Source organism: Sylvia atricapilla, chromosome 10 (genome assembly GCF_009819655.1).
Source record: "Sylvia atricapilla isolate bSylAtr1 chromosome 10, bSylAtr1.pri, whole genome shotgun sequence".
NCBI classification, from domain to species: domain Eukaryota; kingdom Metazoa; phylum Chordata; class Aves; order Passeriformes; family Sylviidae; genus Sylvia; species Sylvia atricapilla.
This window is the reverse complement of record NC_089149.1, coordinates 14,796,024-14,816,106: the sequence shown is the minus strand read 5'-3', so window position 1 is coordinate 14,816,106 and position 20,083 is coordinate 14,796,024. Positions and strand designations below refer to the sequence as shown.

The 20,083-nt window shown below is 49.4% G+C and overlaps 1 protein-coding gene across 1 annotated transcript in view; it reads right to left on the bottom strand.

Moving 5' to 3' along the window:
- The window catches only part of GPC1 (glypican 1), a 197,316-nt gene that overhangs the window by 11,557 nt on the left and 165,676 nt on the right, over positions 1–20,083 (bottom strand). The window contains exon 3 of the mRNA XM_066326036.1: positions 13,597–13,988. Within this exon, the coding sequence (XP_066182133.1) occupies positions 13,597–13,988 (392 nt within the window). The remainder of the gene's footprint in view (positions 1–13,596; positions 13,989–20,083) is intronic.

Here is a 20,083-nt window from a genome sequence, read left to right as displayed (position 1 = left end):
GCAGAGAGCTGCCTTCTGTCCCCCTCCCCATGCCACTGCCACCAGCCACACTGTCACCAGCCACTCTGCCACCAGCCACACTGTCACCAGCCAATGTCACCAGCCACTCTGCCACCAGCCACACTGTCACCAGCCACTCTGCCACCAGCCACATTGTCACCAGCCACATTGTCACCAGCCACTCTGCCACCAGCTAGTGTCACCAGCCACACTGCCACCAGCCTCTCTGCCACCAGCCACATTGTCACCAGCCACATTGTCACCAGCCACTCTGCCACCAGCCACACTGTCACCAGCCACATTGTCACCAGCCACTCTGTCACCAGCCAGTGTCACCAGCCACACTGCCACCAGCCACTCTGTCACCAGCCACTCTGCCACCAGCCACCCCGCCCGTGTCCACGCCCGTGCAGCTCCTTCGGGATGCTGCCACCTGCCTTTGGGCAGTGGGTGCAGGCAACAACGGCACCTGAGGCTCAGTTTCAGCTCCTGAGTGTGGTGGGGGGAAACAATGCTTCAGCAGCTCAGTAAGGAACGTTTCTGGATGGCAGAGGGAGCTGTGTGTGCACTGGCAGTCTGTCACTCCCACAAGGTGGCTTTGTCTCCTGGAGGACAGTGCAGTGTCCCATTGCCCCAGGATGGGGAGCCTGCCCCCTGCCCCACAGCCTCTCTAAAGATGAGCAGGTGACCATCCATCACCAGCCACTGCTCTGTTGGATCTGGCAGGTGCCAAGGGATCAGCCTGATCTCTTGGCAGAAAGGATCAATATTAACTTTTGCAGGTGCACGACACCAGGCTGCACTCCTCTCCCCAGAGAACGATGCAGCCTCTGCTGGTGGCAGCAGCAGCCCTTTGGCACAGGCAGGCTGCACAGGGGAACTGACAAAAATGAGGATAAGAGAGCAGGAAGAGGAATCACACCAAACATTTCCTCTGTGTTTTTCTTGGCCAGAGCTCAGTTTCTCACTGTTCCACCCAGCCTATGGACTACTGCTCCACGCAGGGCAGAAGAGTATGAGGGCTTGGGGCTACCAGAACCCCTTCCAGCCCTGACCCTGCACCATCCCTTTGGGGGACTCGCAGCATATTAAGCAACAGAGTCCTTCAAACATCTCTGAGTGCTCCTGGATTAGTTTGCTGAAGTTAGCTTCCTTTTTTTTCATCAATGCTGCATCCACACGGGAATCCCAGCCCCAGTTCAGAGGGGCTGAGCTTCCCTCCCAGGATATGGATCCAACAGCACAAACTGGGGAGCACTGCAGCTGTCCTTCCTCATCCTCTCTTGGCACAGCCAGCTCCTGCAGTGGCACTGGGGACAGGAGCTCTGGGGTTGGAGCTGTGGGGACACACACCCTCACTCCCTGGCAGCTCCTTCCAGATGAACTCCCCCAGGGGGAGTGAAGAAGTTTCTCCAGGCTGGCAAAGGCAAGCCTGACCTCCACCTGCACACTGAGACATCTTCACCTCCCAGTGCTCCTGCTTTCACCCCTCAGCCTTCAAAGGAACCCGAAACATCGAGTTCCCCCTGCCCAAGATCTGTGGGTGCCAGCTAAGACCTGCAGGGAGTCCCTCCAGCCTCCCAGCACAGACCTGCAACAGCTGATGGATCCATGGGCAACATCCATTCACCACAGTGCCCCGAGGGCAGGAGCATGAAAAGTCCTGCAGATGGAGTGAAAGCTGACAAAACTGCTTCATCTTTAACTGATCTGCCACAGAGTGAAGGTGGTACATGACAATTATTGATTTCTCTAAGTACCATCAACCTGGCCCAGCCTGTGGCTGGTTCTCTTTAAGGAGGCTTTAGTGGCACCTCCAGTCTTTTCTTAGCTCAGTGACCTAGAAACTGCATTGAGATGTCAAGAGAACAAGCACAACACAGTGGAGAAGCCATTTCCCAAGATTCTGAAGAAAAGATCATTATTATTGAGAGATATGGCTTGGAGCCAGGGCACTCATTCAGTTGTCAGAGGTATAAATAAAAATGCAAAATAAAGCTAAGCTCAGCCTAAAAATACATTGATTGTACGTCACTGCTCAGCTAAAATCCACATACTCTATTCTGATCACAGTGACATCCACGGGTACAGCCCTTTGAAGTATAAGCCCAGTGATGAAGTGATAAGGAAAAAACGTTATCTTCTAAGATCCACCCAAAATAGGGGACAAATCTTACTGAGCAATGAATAATTTTAATTAAAGCTACTTTACAGCTGGGCGTACAGCAGTGGCAATGAGGTAATGCAGGGGAACACGTGGCTGCCTCATAAAAGGCCCTGTTCCACCACAGGCACTGCCATTTCAAGAGGCTGTCAGCAGGTCCAGCTCTGGGCTTTTCCATGGCCACTTTCCACAGCCTCATGTGCCCATGTTTTGTTGGTGGAGCCACCCAACCAGATGTGAACTGCTGGAGGCAAAGGCCTTTGCAGGCTCTCCTGCCTCCTGCCCTGGTGCTGGAGCTCCTCCCAGGTTCTGAGAGCTGGGATTTGCTGTGTTACTCCCTGGCACGGTGTTTGCTCAGCAACCAGCACAGAGCAGCCACGTGTGGAGATAATTTGACAGAAAATTGAGAACACATAATTCTCTATTCAGAGTGGCATTGGTTTCCTTAATTTTTCCTCCTCCTGAAAAATATTTCCTCCTCCTGAGCAACATTTAAATCAATTACAGTGGAATTAATGACTTTCACAAGCCATTTGCTGAGAGGATGGGCTGGGGGATTAGGCACTAACTGGGTTCCTTGCCACCCCCCTACCAATTTAGAAAACATTCCGTGTGAAAGGCTTCTAACAACAATTTAAAAAAAAGCTCCTGCCATGTACTTTATTAACATGCTTTCCAAGCAGAGAATCACAGACGCACAGGAAGATATCTTGAGGATAACCAGAACTCACCAGCTCTTTCCCTTTGCACTTCAGGAGAGCCAAGTTACCCTTCACAGGACCTAAACGTAACTTTGGAACAATTCTAAACTTCCTGAAGCACAAACACAGGGAGGAAAACTCCTTGTAGATGGGGAAAACACTCAGCTCAAATGCCTGAGAGACTCCTGTCCAGGCACTCGAGGCCCAGAGACATCTGAGGACTGCCAGCTCTGGGGATGGCCAGGCCTTCAGAGCCCCTAGCTCACACAGCAGCACTCTGGCCAAAATGGGCTAGATTTCTCCAGAACAGAGGAAAAAACCTTCTCATCCTTCCTCTGTACCTTTGAAGAACAAATCAAACTTGTGATTTGCATGTTCAGCCCAAGTTACCCATCTTTGCACACCTACAGATGCTCAGAGGTAGCAAGAGCAGATCTTCCAGAGCCATGGAACACTTCTCCCTCAGCCCCACCACGGTCTGTTCTGAAGCTTCTAGCCAGGCTACATGCTCATTTTCCAGACAGCACCCACTGATCTGCAGAGCTCTTCTTACAGTGTAAGATTTGGTGACGAAGAGGGGAGCAATTCCTCCTGACCCCAGATCTTGCTGAGCCTGCAACAGTGAGAGGGTTTTTACTCTTCTGAACTGGGACCTTGTTTGACAGGTCTCAAAGAAGAACAGAGAGGGGCAAAGAGGAGAGGCACTTTCCTTCACTACCCTAATGCCTGGTGCTTTGGAAATATTCAAAGCCTCCAAAAATAACCTGAGCTATATTGGGGCATGGAAGGACCATGGAAGTGATGATCTGACTCACATGCAGCTAAAAGCTGCTGTACTCACTCCCAAACCCATTCCTTTATACAAATCAGTTATTTCCTGGAAAGGTGTCTGGAAGGACCTCAGTGTGGGATGCACAGAGGAAGGCCTCAGGGAGCTGCAGGTGAAGAGGCATTAGTGCTGGGACCAGCTCTGTCACATCCTGGAGTTACAGGGTCAAGCAATGACCCTTCCTTCCCATCCCAGCGGCCTGAGACTTGGAGACAAGTGGAGCTTTAGGAAGCCACAGGACCTTCCTTCCACCAGTGCCAGCACCAAGCCCCTACTGGAGCAGCAGTTTGGGCTGTTCCACTGCTCTCCAGATGCCTCCCAGGCATGGGACTGACCCCATGGCCAGTGGCAGGGCTCCTCTGTGCCCAGCGGGAGATGGCCAGCTCCTCTGGCACCCAGAGCCTGCAGCCAAGCTGCAGATGCTGCTTTTGAAATGCTGGCTTCAAACCAAGGAAAGAAAGGGAAAAAAAAAATCATCTGACCCCAAATCCTTTCTCCTTTTGAAGCCTGGCTTAAAAGCAAATGAGAACCTGCAGCCTAGTTGCAATGTGACTGGACTCCTCGGCCTTCAGGGGCCTTTAAATACATCTGAAAGGCATTTAACACCAATAAAATAAGTTGAGCTCTTGCCGGTATTTTTCCTACCCTGCTCCTCCCCTTGCACATTCCCCCCAGGCTGCTGGGAGCCATCTGTGCCTTGCTTCCCAGGGGAAGCAGGGTTAGGTAGAGTGGAGAGATTTGGGGATGGAGAGAGAGGCCAGGCTGGGTGAAAGCTGCAGGCTGCTGGCAGTGCCATCACTCTCTGTCAGAGGGACAAGGGCAGGTCAGCTGAGGGAGGGACGAGGCTGAGCTGGTCCTCCCCACTGCTGGTGGAAGTGATGTTCTGTGGGCTCTGCTCCCTCTCAAACTCTCACCCAAGGCAGTGTGAGGGTGGCCTGCAGGGAGCTCTCTGTGGTGTGGTGGTGGTGTTTCCCACATCCCTGCCCTGTGCCTGCTCTCCCATTCCCTTCCTGGCTTTCATCTCCAGTAGCAGTGCAGACCAAGGTGGGCACTGGAACCCGTGGGATTGGTCTCATGTGGGGTTGGTTGGGTGAAACAAAATACCTCCAGATGTGCCAGGTATCTGCCCAAATGTGCCTGCACTGACTCTCAGGTCTGTTTTCCCAGGTAGAAGGCCTTGCTGTCTGAATGGCTGCTCTAACCTGCAGAAACCAAGTTACATCAGGCAATTTAGGTTTCCAAACCAAGGCATGCTCTGGAGCCAGCAGACAGCAGGCAGGTCTCAGGGGCAGGCAGGGGTGCTGGGCAGCTGGAGGAAGAAGCACCCACAGCTGGAGACCTCCCCAGGGCTGGGGCTGAACCAGCCACACTGAACCATTCCTGGCACCCTCTCTCACCTTCTCATGGGAATTTTCAAGGCAGGTGAGGGAAGTTCTGCCAGCTGTCTAAGGGAAAGCAGGTCAGCTCTTCAAGCCACAGATCAGGCTGTGTGTGCTGGGAAGTGCAGGCAGGTATTCAGAGCCACTCCAATTACTCCAAATCCCTCAGCTGGAATTGTACAGTTGGGATAAAGTTGTCAGTGTGAAGAACAGCAGCTACAAAATCAGGTCAAGAAGAGGAGCTGATCCTGCTGGGTGGTGAGGAGCCCCTGAGCTTCCCGTGGGATGCCCAACAGCCCAGGAGTGGGCTCAGCTCTCTTTTAGAACAAACCAGCACTCAGAGGAGAGGTTTGTGGTTCACAGGGGAGCTGGCCAGCTCTGTGATCGCAGCCATCTGCAATGTGGCCATTTCATGCTGGGCAACATTTCACTTTTACAGTCTCCCCATGGAGGGAGACTGTAAAATAATCCAATATGATCCAAACCCAGAAGAGCTGTGATGCTCTTTGCACCTCCACGTGTGTAACTGGGAATCTGCTCCATTCACTGGGCACTCAGTGCCCGCTTTCTCTGGTGACAGGAGCTGCAGGTGTGCCCAGCCTTGGCTGCTGAGGGGAGCTGCTGTGGGGAGCACACCCTGCTCACTCCACCACATGGTCAGCAGCTGCCTTGTGCATGTTTATGCCAGCCCTGATGTAATTAGCACCTTGACGTGTGTTAAATGAACCAAGCTTTCCAATTTTTCAGAGTGAAACTCTAAAAGAAACAGCTGCAGGGCTGACAGAAATATGATTCTTTCAAAGTCTAATGAATTGTATAATCACTTCAGTCATTATTTTGCATCTTCCTTCCATAAATGCACAGCCACGAGTCCTTGGAGCGCGGTGGGGTTCAAGCCTTGCCAAGCCCATCATTCAACACCCATCAAGTTCCCCAAACTGTAAGGGCTGGGAGGAGAGCAGGGCACAGGCACAGTGTGCTGGGGGTGGCTGTGCTGGGGTCTGGTGGCACGGGGAGGACACAAAACCCCAGCACAGCTCAGAGCCCCTCTTGCTGTCACCTTCCCGTGCTCAGCACTGCGCTGCAGGAGGGACATGGAGGATGGAGGCTGATCCCAAATGTGTGTCCTTCATGCTCCAGCACAGCAGAGCTGCTGTTGGGCCTGAGGCCAGACAGACTGCCTGGGTCCAGCCCTGCCAGCCCAGCTGCCAAATGGCCATTCTGCAGACTCAGGAAAAAAAATATATATATGAAGGCTGGGGTAATTGAGGCAAACTGGGGCAGCAAAACAGGGAGAAGCATTGTTCCCATCTCCCTCCAGGCAGTGGTGAGGGCACCTGGAGAGGGCAGTGACAATGGCTCCAGAGGCAGCACCCACAGCTAATTGGGAGGATCTATGTCTCTAGATTCCTGTCTAGTACCTAACTGCCTTCAGATATTAAAATGAGAGAGATTCACATAGACAGCCTGCTGCCATGTGCTCTCCCTCCAGAGGAAAACGCTGCAAGCCAACACCTGCCTATTCCACACACTCCCTGCTCTGTTCATTTAACACAGGTATTTCCAGCTGGTACAATTTTCAATCCTTTGAAAACTAAATTCAATTGACTTTTAACCACCAGGTAAATATGGGAGACATATATCTATTTCCTGCATTATTTCTATTCTATTCAGAACACCTATGGGTTTTTTATCCCTGAAGGGTTGTGATTGAAACATAATAAGGGATAGAAATACTGGAAAGTAATATGTGAAATACATAAGGATGTGTTCAAGACTGCATGCTTCTCATCCAGCTTGATTTGAATCTATCCAAACAAATTCCAATGTTATTACAAAATGCTCTCCCCAGCTTTATGTGCAGCAGTGCTGGAAAGGAGCAGGGCTGCACAGGGAGCTGCAGGAGCTTCTGTACCAAGGTGTTCAAAGCAAGAGGGCAGCTGATGGCAGGGTGATGATCCAGGGAGCACAGCCAGCTCAGAGAAAGGGATATTAAGCTTCTGGGTCTGCAGGGGGAATTGGGCTGACTGAAACTTAGATCTAAAATGGTTTCAGCCATGCAATCTCACAAACAAACTGCCAGGGGCAGCTGGACAAGAAAAGATGAGGCACTTCAGCAGAGGTGGCACTTCCCTTGAGGAAGAAGGGCAGGTCCCAGGCCCCTTCAAGGTCACCCAGTCACGGGCAGGTCTGGGCAGCTGTGCCAGAGGCTACAAGGGCAAGAGGCAGCCAGCACAGGAACTCCTGAAAGTGAAGAGCTTATCTCAGCCTGGAGCCTCAGAGGGTGCTCGCAGGAAGGGGTGTCTGAAGCACTGCAGGGCTCCCACCCTGGGCCTGCAGGTCCTCCTGGCCCTCCTTGTGCACAGCCAGTCCTGCAGAGGACCCCTGGGGCATTCTGCACCCTGGGAACTGCTGCTGGGTCTGCAGCAGCACAAACCTCCAGCACAGGCACTGACATTGCTGGAAAGCCTCATCAGTGGTTTGGAATGACAGCAAGGAAAACCAGGAGAAAGGCCAGCCTGCTGCAGCAGCTGCTGCTGGTACCTGGCTGCACCCCTGCGCTGACACCAGCACCTTTGGGACCTGCTGCTTCCTGCTGCCCCGTGGAAACCCTGCAGGACACAAACCCACACATCTCTGCCATGCAAACCCTGCACAGCTCCAAAGCCAGAGCTGGGACAGCATCCAGTGACAAGGAAATAAATTGGATATGAGGGTATTGCCACTCACCATTGCCGTGGAACAACACTCTCGTAACATCCACTTAGAAACACTAACACTGTCTTTTCAGGATCAAGAGGACCCCAATTTAGAGAAATACTTAATAATTTTACAGAAGTGAAATCCTTTAAACGAAATAACGTGTTATTTATAGTTGTGTGTACTTGTTGCTGATGCTCTCAAAAAAGATCAGCCACTGAAAGGACGGAGATGTCCCACCAAGCACATGGGACCAGAGTTCACTGCTCTTGTGATGCTTTAGGGCAGTGGTTTCATAAGTGGGAGAAGAAGATTTTATCTTCATTTAATTCAGTAAGGTCAATTTTGTGCCTACTTCACCAGAAAAGCAACTGGAAACTGGAAGACAGAAGTCAAATATGTCCTTTCAAGCTGTGGAAAAAAGTGGGTATGAAAAATGGCTGCAGTCTTAAAGGACGTGAGGACCATACTGTCTTTGTTATGTTATTGACTTGTTGGAAATGTAAAGCATGTTTAGATAAACATTATTTTCCATATGTCTTCAGCACATTCACTTAACCATTAAAAATATTTCTAAAAATTTTATTTTTAGGACTTTTTAATTGGAATTCAGTTCCCAGACTGACCCACCATGTGTTTAAAAATTACTCATATGGTAAATCGGAAAGCTGCCATGTACCTTATACTAACAGAAGAGTTTTAAAAAATAAGGCTGAAATATATTGTGAAACACAGTATTGGCTAAATAAAAATGTACTGATAGCTGACTTCAACTTTCATTGGTAAAATGAAATGCAGGATTTAGTGAAAAAGCTTATAAAGAAAATCATTACATTTTGTTTCAAACGCAAATGAGAATCAGCCTTAAGAACATCTACTGAGAAAAGGAAATGCAAACAACTCTTAAAATCGATTATTTGAGTAAGTGTTTCTTGCTTACGTAGCTGGCGTTGCTTCACATCAATCTCTACTACCCTGGGAAAACTTAAAATTTAGAAACAAGAACCAGTGAAGACCCAGCAAAGGAAAGATTGTCATAATAACTCATTTTCTGACTGACGAGCACAACTCATTTCGCATTACTTCCTCTTGCTGCCTGTGGAAATGGAACATTCTGTCTCTGCTCTGTGTGCTCTGCCTGACAGGCACAGGCTGCCAGGGGAGCTGGAGGACTCTGGATACTCTCTGGCATGCACAGGGCACTCTCCTGGATGCAGGCATGCAGCAGGCAGCTGTGCAGCCTCCCTGCCGTCCTGCTGCTGCCCTGGCCTGTCCCTGGCACTCTGCAGCACAACTGAGCCAAGGGGCCTGGGCAGTGTGAGCAGCACATGGCCAACCCAGCCAGGGTCACAGCCACCACTGCTCATCACACTGCTCATCCCTCACGGTGCTCTGCTTGTGTCCCAGCCCTTGCCATTTCTCCTGTCTCAGCTTTGCTCCCCCCAGCCCTGCAGCATCCCAGTTCACTTCCACCACAGCTTTCCTGGAGTGTGCACAGCACCTGCTCACAGCAGGGAGAGAGCATCCCTGGGCACAGTGAGGGACATCCCTGGGCACAGTGAGGGACATCCCTGGGCACAGTGAGGGAGGATCCCTGGGCACAGTGAGGGAGGATGTCTGGGCACAGTGAGGGAGATCCCTGGGCACAGTGAGGGAGGATGTCTGGGCACAGTGAGGGAGGATCCCTGGGCACAGTGAGGGAGGATGTCTGGGCACAGTGAGGGAGATCCCTGGGCACAGTGAGAGACATCCCTGGGCACAGTGAGTGAGATCCCTGGGCACAGTGAGGGAGGATCCCTGGGCACAGTGAGGGAGGATCCCTGGGCACAGTGAGGGAGATCCCTGGGCACAGTGAGGGAGATCCCTGGGCACAGTGAGTGAGATCCCTGGGCACAGTGAGGGAGGATCCCTGGGCACAGTGAGGGAGATCCCTGGGCACAGTGAGTGAGATCCCTGGGCACAGTGAGGGAGGATCCCTGGGCACAGTGAGGGAGATCCCTGGGCACAGTGAGGGAGATCCCTGGGCACAGCGAGGGAGGATCCCTGGGCAGCAGCTGGCAGGCAGTGACTCCACCAGCACAGGGCTCTCTCCTGTTCACATGAGGCTGAGAGCTGGAGCAAATTCTGGTTTTGGGCAGCTGCCAATCTCACAACCAACAAACAGAATCGTAAACAGAACTGGGATATTGTTCTCTCTCACCCTGGCATGCAGCACAAGGTCACATCCCTGGGGAGCTCCTTCAAGTGCCCTGCACTAGGGATTTTGTGACTGCTGCCAGTTTGGTTGTTGCTACTTCATGCAGGCCATGAAAAACACACACTTAGCATTGTGGAACTTAGATGAAAATCCCCAATTTGTGCTGAAAGCACAGCTACAGAAACACAGAACATGCACACGAACACAGAGATGCTGCACATGAACACAGAGGGGCCCAAGGTAAGCCTGTGTCAGGGCAGGGTGCCAGCCTGCACATCCATCCTCACCTGCCAGAGAGCCACACCAACTCCACCCCAGGTGCCAGCCCAGGTGGCAGCACTGCCACTGCTGTCTGTGTCAGGCCAGGTCGGTGGCAGCAACCACCAATCACACGTTTTAGGACTTGTGTCACAGCCTGCAGTCTGTCAGGGTGACTTTGCCTTGAAAGCTTGGATGGCAGTAAAGATGAAAAATGGTTCTGCCATTTTCTCCCCGTCTGCCCTCAAACTATTTATGCCCAGCAGGACACAGAGGGGTTGATCCCACATGTGGCTCCTGTTCCTGTCCCTGCCAAGGGCTGCCTCAAGCTGTGGCCTCCTGAGATGGGTGCAGCTGAAGGCTGGGGAAGAAACACGCTTTGGGCACAGTGGAGAGGCAGCAGGGATTAAAGAAATCTCCTGAAATCCACACCTGTAGCTCACTCAGGGATGCTCTCCCCCACTTAAAGACAGCCAGGAACTCTGGCAAACAGCATCAGCCCTTCTCTGGAGTGCCCAGTGACGCTGCCTCTGCACGAGGACCTGAAACAGTGACAGGACACAGGGCATACACTGAACTGGAAGTGTCTGAGAAGCTGAGACTAGGAAGGGTTTAGTAGAAATCTGTAGTTTTACTGGGATTTGCAAATAAATAAGATCTATTTTTTTCTGGAGTCTAAAGCTAGCTAATTTAATTCTAAGTGTTCATTTCATCAGGCTTTTTCAGCCTTCCTGACCAAAACACTCGCCAGCGCTCCATATGAAATGCCAACTCAAAAAGATAGTTTTCAAGACTGCTACTACCAGCTGACAGGAAAGTTGAATTCCAGTTTCTGACCTTCTTCTAACGTCATAAGTATAGAGCAACATGAAAAATGACTAGGACCAAGGCACCAGTTGTGGGTTGAGTCAAGCACTCACATCCATTTGACACAAGTGTAAACCCACAACTAAAAAGTCAGTAAAGAAGACAGGGAAAATGCCCCAGTTTTGGTCTTCATAACAAAATCAACTCTCAAGAAGGCTGTGCTGAGGTTTTCTGACTCAGTTCATGCAACAGCAACACACTGGGTTAGCTGCAATGCCAGGAAGGGCTCCTGTGAGAGAGAAATGGTTGGGACCCTCCTAGAAAACCCCTCATCCCGAAGGAATGGACTGGGGCAAACTGAGGGAAAAGGAGGATCTGGGACTTGTCATGTTCCCCACATCCTGTATGATAAGTGATGGCCAAGAGAAGGAAAATTCAGAAAGGAGGGACCAGAATCAAAATCCAGTGGGTCAGAAGCCTACTGAAGGTGTGGGAAAAATCTCCTGCATGTTGGTATTCCAGGTCCTTCCCTTTGGCTGATACCATGCCTGCATTTGCCCTGCCAGCCTGTTTTACCCACCAGTCTCAGCTACAGGCAGCATCATGCCCATCCAGCTGGAAATCTCTGCCATTGAGAGGATTTATGGAAAGTATTTTGCTTTTGTCCCCCTGAAATTACATCATTCTCCTCTTTTATCTGTCTTAAGTGTCAGAGGAGTGTGATGTTAATGAGATGTACAAAGGCTTTTGGGTAGCTGAACAGTTTTATGGTCCCATATTGATAAATGAAAGCATTTGTCACTGTTACCACATTAATGTTTCTTCCTGAGATCAAAGTCTGGATTTGCTGCATTAAGTGGGACCGTCCTCTGCTCCGCATCACCACACGTTACCTTCTGAGGAAATAAACTGTGCTTCTGGATTTTTACATTCACAGTTTAATCACACCCTGATTCTCACACATGCTGATTCCCATCTCCACATGAGGCATGCAAACCATTGTTTTATTATGGATTTTCTCTTTGCTACCTGTGTGAAAAGCCCAACTATCTTGTTTCAAGACAACTGCTTTCTTCTGGCTCTGAAAGGCTGCTTCTGCAGTAAAGGATATAGACAATTTCCTTCCTTCTGGAGCCTTGGATTCAGTCACATTAATTTACATTTATATAGCACCTTTCACCCCTGAGGATCCCAATGAATGTTACAAACTCCCCCTCTCTGTACACAGAAGCTGTACAATAGACAGGCCACATAAACAGAGACAGGATCCCACCACCATCCTCTGAAACACATCCCTCTGCCTGTATTCCCAGCACACCCGTGGCCATGCAGCTCTGCACACCCCACAGCTCTTCTCCATCAAGGAGGAAAACTGGGCAGTGTGGTTTAGAGACACGTCAGGGAAGCACAGGGAATTTGACCAAGGAGCAGAATGGTTTTCCAGCCTGGCTAAGTGACATCTCCCTGGCATTCTCTGCACAGACTAGAATGAGGCAGAAGGTGTTCTATGGTGAGGTACACCTCAATTCCTCCGTGCTGCTGTCAGTACCTATAGAAGTCCAGGTTTGTTTCCCTCTAATGTAACCTAGAGCATCCACAGAGGATAACTCCCTTCCTGCAGCCAGTAGGCTACCCTAGTTTGAAAGGATGCCCCTTTGGGAAGTACCTTTGAGAGATTTCCTTGTAGCTCAGGGTGAGCAAAAGTGCTCCAACCCATGAGCCTTTGCAGTTCTATGTTAATATTTCATACCCCATTGGTTATTCCCCTTGTTCCCGGTTTTTACCCCTCCTGATTGGTTCCCTTTTGGATCCTTCCCCTGATTGGTCCCTTTCGCAATTCCTTTCCCCATTGACCAAGTTGTAAAACCCCGCCCTTGGCTGCCCTATATAATCCCTCTCCCCCAGGTTTATTTGGTGTTTTCTCCTCTGGACCTGGTGGAATAAAGAAGCTCTCCTGGAGATCAGGAAGAGCCCATCTGGCTGCTTTCACTCCTGCCTCACCCGGGGTGGTGAACACGGCTCTGCTGCTCAGGCAGCTTCACCAAAGAGTGAATCACTCTGCTCCTGAGAGTGCACAAAGGGCTGGTCACTCTGCACCTGAGAGTGCACAAAGGGCTGGTCACTCTGCTCCTGAGAGTGCACAAAGGGCTGGTCACTCTGCACCTGAGAGTGCACAAAGGGCTGGTCACTCTACTCCTGAGAGTGCACAAAGGGCTGATCACTCTACTCCTGAGAGTGCACAAAGAGCTGGTCACTCTGCTCCTGAGAGTGCACAAAGAGCTGGTCACTCTGCACCTGAGAGTTCCTGTGCCCCTCAAAACCAGGTGTCTTTTTAAAGACATCTCTCATGAGGACAGTCGTGGCTCCTTCACCACCGGACCAGACCACAACTTTTCTCCCTCCCACTGATAGGCAATCTTTGAGTAGTTTATTTTTTAAAACTGGAAAGCATCTGCTTGCTTTTCAGTGAAAGCAAGGGGAAATAACCCCCCTTCCCGACAGCAGTGGCTGAGTGGCTGCAGCCTAGGTGAGGGTGGAGGAGGAGGGAGAAGCCAGCGTACCTGAGACACCTTTCTGACCACGTCACTGCCCACCAGGAAGCCCTGCGCGTAGGAGCGCGCCGCGATGAAGGCTCGGGTGGCCTTCACCTTCAGGTCCCTGGGCACCTCCCCGAAGGGTCTGTGCTGCTCGGCGTGTTTCACCATGCAGTCCAGGTACTCGTCCGTGATGTGGTACTGGGGGTTCAGCTGCTTGAAGAGCCTCTCCAGCAGCCGTGTCCAGAACTCATTGAGGGCCTCCTCCAGGTTGATGTTGGAGCTGCGGTAGTAGCGGCGCAGCTCGCCGTACAAGTCCTTGAACACCTTCACATTTTGAGTGTACAATTCTCCGTACATGCTTGGAAAGGCATCGTAAAGGGCCTTTTCTGACTTGTTCAGCAGATCCTGGAAATAACCTGGAAGATGAGAAAAAGGAGAGGTGACGTATGAGTCGCACAAGCTGAATCCAACAGGCTGTGTCATTTGGCAGCACAGCTGAATACCCAGAGAAAAGGGAAGGGCCCTAACAGAGCTTTTCCTCCAACCAACATCACCCACTCTCAGATCTGAGCCTTGGCATGAAGACAGAAGGAGGAACCCCCCATGCTGGAGAGCCCTGGTCTGGGCCTCTCCAGCCTCACATTCTGGCAGCATCACCTGGAAGCAAAGCTGGGTCTCTTTTCTGAATTCACAAGGTGTCACAGTGTCACCCTTAAGTTTTCTTCACAACCTTAAGTTTCTTACACAAACCCTAAGCTGCCACAGGTTATTTCCAAAGCTCTGGTGAGATGAAGCAGGGCTGCCAGCAGGGTGCCAACCCTTCCCAGGGACATCCCTGGTGGTGGCAGCCACACTGCTCTGGGCACAGCCAGAGTCCAGGTGCAGTGTCAGGAACAGGGACACCTTCCTGAGGATTCCAAGGCAGGGCTGTACCCAACTGGTTTTTAACCGAGGCTAACGTTATCTGAGGTCCTCATCCCGTTTGCTTACTTGGGTGTGCATCCTGCTTTTGTTTCAGCATAAATAACAGAGTGGTTTTACACCCGTGGTTCAGAAATGTGACAGAAATGTGACTCTCTCGCTACACCAGGGTAAGAATGACAGATGTGACTCCTCCCTTACCAACATCTTCAGGTATTTCCATCATCTCAACTGCCAGCCACCTTCAGGCTGAGATTGCACAGTAGGGACCTCATAGCAGGATTGGCCTGATCCAATTAATAGATTTACATAAGCAACTTTAATCATCATTGAAGTCAGTGAGAGGAAAAATAATTTAAATAATAATTTTAATTTCAATTACATTTGTACTTTTAGGGTCTTTTTGCAGCAAACCTGATTAAACTATTCTTTAAATCTAAATTACTTATTTTTTTTTGGTGATGCGTGATAAGCTCTAGTTGGAAAGAAACTGTTATTCAATTAAAATCAAACAGCATGTACTTAGGTACATAAATTAACTTCATGGGGCTAGACATATAGGAAAAGAAAGAGAAGCTCCTGAAAAATGCATGCTGCATGTACAAAGCTTTACTAAACAAAGTATTTTTGAGGGAATGGCACTGACTACAATTAAAGCCCTCCAAAATTGTAGAACTAGTAAAGCTCAGATCCATAGGTCTTACTTATGTTCACTGACTGAGAAGGGCCATACAAGCTTTCTTTCTTGTATTAATAATCTCTCATTGTTTTCTCAGATTTCAATGAAGCTAAAACTTCAAAAGTGAATTGACCAAGTGAAAAGAAGTCTCTCCATCTGCACTACTGGTTGCTAATACTGAAAATTCCTGTGCTATTTTAACAAAGCAACATCAAGTATTAATAACAGCCTGGCCTTCTCCAGCCTCTATCATGTGCTGCTTAATAGATTCAAATTTGATCAAGAGATTTTTGTTTTTAAAAGATTGTGAGGAAACTAGGTCTTAGCAGAAGTCTGGTTTAATTACTTACACAGAAAGTAAAAATCTGTTATCTGGAATGCTGACTAAAAACTGGCTTTCAAATGTACTTTGGGAAGAAATTTATTCTTATTCAACATGACTGGGCTGGAAATTTGTACCTTGTCCAACCATTTTTACTGGGATGCCTCCATCTCTCAAGTGACTGATCATGCACCTTCCCCACTAAAACTGGATTTCTCCCTACAGACACCAGGTGCCAGGGCATCAAAGTCACCTGTGACCTTGCAAAGGGGGCTTCTCAACAGGGGAAAAAAGACAAAAATGATCCCATCAGATGAGAAAAAAGAGATGCTGCAGTAACCTGCAACAGAAACAAAATACAAAGTTTCTCTGATGCTGATGAGGTGTCTAAAAGCTCTTCCCCACCTTCATGAATCACTCCAAACAGCCCTGGTTGCCCAGTCACAAGTTAATTAAACTGAGCTCAAACTCTCTCCCTTGTATAATCAGTGTTCTTGTCTGTGTGACAAGAGACAAGAACGGAACAATTTGCTCAACAATCGAGGCAGGATGTGCAGCTTTGCCCTCACCATCAGGAGGAAGAAAACACCAACAAATATGGCCCAATTTTTCAATTCCAGGCAAAATTACTTTCTTAGTTTTGCTACAAGAGAAACAAGATGTATATCTCCCTGTCAAAAAATTGGAGACTGCTCTCAAGAAAGTCAGAGCTAATTAAGGGCTGATGAACTATTACTTCTCACCCAAGTGAGGGAACACCGATTACAGCCAATTCATCTGTGGCCGGTTCTCACAAAGTTCCTCTACATTTCACACACTGAGGGGAAAAAAAAATCTACACTAGCCAGGGAAAATTAATTAGCAATTAAGCCTACACGTGTTTGTGATGAATGGCTGACCTGGCAGGGAATTTACATGCCCATTTTGCAGCATCAGAAGGTACCACAAAGTGAGGTTTATCAGGAGGGATGCCAGCCTCCCTGTTCTTCAGTAGAACGTCAGCTGAGATCTCCCAGTAACACTGCATCTTCTCCTTGACCCTCCCTGCCTGCTAATGGCCAACCTTTTAATGAGTTTAGACGTGTCATAGATTAGGGATGTGCAGGGCCTTGGGATGAGACAACCTGCTGAAGCACAGTTCAGGCTCCTGCCATTCCACCTTGATTTCAGGGAGAAGGAATTATTGATTTGAGGGGGAATTAATGATTACCAGCAGCCATGTGGGTGGGGGACCCTGCAAGTCTCCAACAATGCAGCTGTCCCACTGCTCCCATCAGAAGCTACCAGAAACGGGGCCAGCAGATCCCTCTGGATGTACCAGCTGCCCCTGGCTGCTCACTGCTGGCTCTGACCTGGCTGGCAGAGCATGGCGGAGTGTTTAGCTCAGGGTATGAGCACAAGGAGCAGCTTCACCCAGGACACAGCCTGAGGCCCCCGAGCTCTGCTGCCACCACGTTCTCTGTGCCAGCAGCAGGCTCATGACCTGCACTCAGGCACTGTAGCGTAGGGCTTTGTCCCCTCGGGAATGGCAGGGATGGAGGGAAAGGGCTCACAAGGAGCTGGTGCTGCAGCTTTAAAGCCCTTCTGGCTCCAGGAGGCACTACTGCCCTCCCATCCCTGGAGCAGCAAGGCAGCTGAGGTCAGCTTCCCTCTGGAAGGATGCTTTTGCTGCCACTCTGAGTCACAAGAAAGCAGCTACACATTCTGTGGACCTGTGCTGAAAAACTCATGGCTGTACTTGGCTTCTGCCAGCCCCAGGAATTTGGTACCAGCCAGAGACACCTCCCTGTGAGTTACCTGCTAAATCCATGACTGGCCTTCCCCCCTTTCACAAAGTTTTCTTCAGGAGCCATTGACAGGTGAGTCCTTCCTCAGCTGAGGGACTCAACACCAAGCCCAGCAGGTGGCTTTCAACACCAGGACTTCAGACAAATCAAACTCCATTTTCCCTGGGCCAATGCAAGGCACGGCTCCTCAGCCAGGGCTGCTCCTACATGAAACATCACCTTTCACACCCTTCTGCTGCAAAGTATTCAAAAGGAACATAAAATGAAATGGAAGTCTGCTCTGCCTCAAATGCAAAAATGCCAGGAAGTTATGAGTAAAGAAATGAAAGCTCTTTACAACCAAAACAATTCTGCCACCTTGGCCATGCTTCCTCTTGCTGTTGTAGTGACAAAAACTTACTTCTCAGGGAATTAAGTTTTCAACCAGAATGTATAACCTTTGCATTCAAAGGAGATTGCAGATCCCCACCCATTTCCCTGCTTCACAGCTTCCCAGTGTTCGCAGCTCATATTTTCACAGTTTCCACATTTTCACAACTCTGGATTCAAATTGGGAAGCTGTGAACAGCACGGCAGGGACTGGCAGTTTCTCTCTGAAGATAGAAAGTTTTGAGTTTCTCCTTCCTCAGCCCCCCCAGCACCGAACACTTTATCCAAGCTCCGTGCTACTGTTTGATCACTCAACATCTGGAACACACTGGGGTTTCTTCAACTAATACAATGATGGAATGGGAATGGAAGCAGGAGGGAATGAGATCACTGAAGGAAGAACACCCAAATGCTCTTTAGGCAGGCAGCAGAGCTGGCTTCCTTCAAGCCCCATCAAATTTGAGAGGCATGTTAGAGGAAATATGAGAAATGGAGAAAGGTGATTGAATTACTTTCAGTCTGAATATTATTACAATTTTAAGCAGAAAACTGAAGTAAAAAATGTCTTACACACAACAGGGAAGAGTTGAGACTGGAGGAACACCAATGGTGTTCTTGTGAAGCTGCTGCACAAGTTTTGCAGCAATGGGTGAAATTTAAACCCTCCTGCTGGTCAGACACCTTTGCCTCTGTGGTCTGAGGGCCTTGCCATGAGCTGCCAGGACAGATGGAGCTGGGGGCAACAACATGAAGAGGAGGAAGTATCAGATGCAGTGTTGTAATTTCTCAGTTTTGAGCGAGCACATGCACCTGTGGTGGAATTCACACAGGGCCAGAGCCACAGAGCTCGGGAGGAAGGCTGGGCTGGGGAAACACACCAAGGACAAACTGCTGTGTGTCAGCACTGGACTGAGAACAGGAGAGGGACTGTGGCTGCTTCTGTGATGTCCTGAACCCCAGCCAAAGCAGGGAAAGAAACAGGATGGAGATGTCTGCTCGAGCAGAGCTCCTGCTCGCTGCCAGCCCTGTTGATCTGAGGAAGACTCTGTTCCTGGGCTGAGCTCCCATTGAATACCCTGCTGCACTTCCCAACACCAGTTTGGTTCTGATGCTGCTCTTGCAGTCAGTCTACTATTAGGAGGGAATAATTCAGCAACAGGTTTAAGCCATCAAAATCCAAATCCAATGCATTCACGTCTATTTTATTCTCTTCAGCAAGTACAATGACACTTTATTTATAAAATTGTTATTACTAATTTAAGTACTACCCATGGCTGTGCTGAAGAGCTGATATCAATCCAAGAGCAGTGATATACTCTGGTTCATACCTTGGCTGTGTCCTTTCACAAGAAATAACCACAGTGACTCTGAGTGACTGAGGCTCCATGTGCAGACAGCCCTGGATGCAGCAAATGCCATTTTCCTGGGGGGTCACCTCTCTCCTCACAGTTTCACACTCCTGTAAAACTGCTGCTCTGGAGCTGTTTCGTCAGTCCTGAGCCACCTTGGAGAACACAGTCCCTCTCTACTGTCCTCTGGATCATTCCCTCCCTCCCAATGCCTCTGGTGGCTGTGACCAAAGAGGCATCAGGATAAACCAAGACTCAGATTGCAAAAAAAAGCCCAAACAAATGGAGATAAAATCAGCTTTTCTCTAGAAGCCAAAGGAGGAGCAGTGTGAATGAACGTGAATTCACACATTCTTGTTAGAATGCAAGAATTATGTTGAGGTAATACAACTTCAAGACTTTTAGGATCTGCTCCAAAGAGCCACTTGACTGATATTTCCTCTGCACACTGTGTCCTGGGCATGTGTGCTGAGAACTGTGTGGGAATGCAGAGACAAAAAGTGCCAGCTCTGCCACACAAGATCAATTTTGTACTCTCCTAAACCTGCTCAGTGCCCAGCACAAAAACACTTTAATTTTGACCTCAATCCTGCTGGAAGGTTGGTCCTGGGCACCTCCTCTGATAGGACTTCTTTTCTCAGTTTCTGGTCGAAGTTCATTCCTTGTCCACTTGGTCTTTGCCAATATGGTCCTGTAGCTTCAATTGTTTTGTTGTTGTTTTTTTTTTTTTTTTTCCTGGAGTTAACTCTTTGAGACATTTACACACCAAGTCTTACACTTCCTCAGCATCCATGCTGCCTTCCTACACAAACAAAGGTACTTTCCCCTCTTGACACCTGATAGGCTCTCCAGTCCTCTGGATCACTCCACTTTTCTTCACCTCTTCTGCTTGGCATAACTCTTCTTAGCTGTGGGTGGTCAGAAGCACAAAGAACACCTCCCTTCCCTCACTGGCACTAACATTGTGAATACTGCAAGGACTGCATTTGCCTTTTTTAGGAAGGCACCACATTAGCATTTCACAGATTTTCTGCCACCAACTGGTACCTCCCTAATTCTCCCCCTTGCTATTTCCAACCAATTA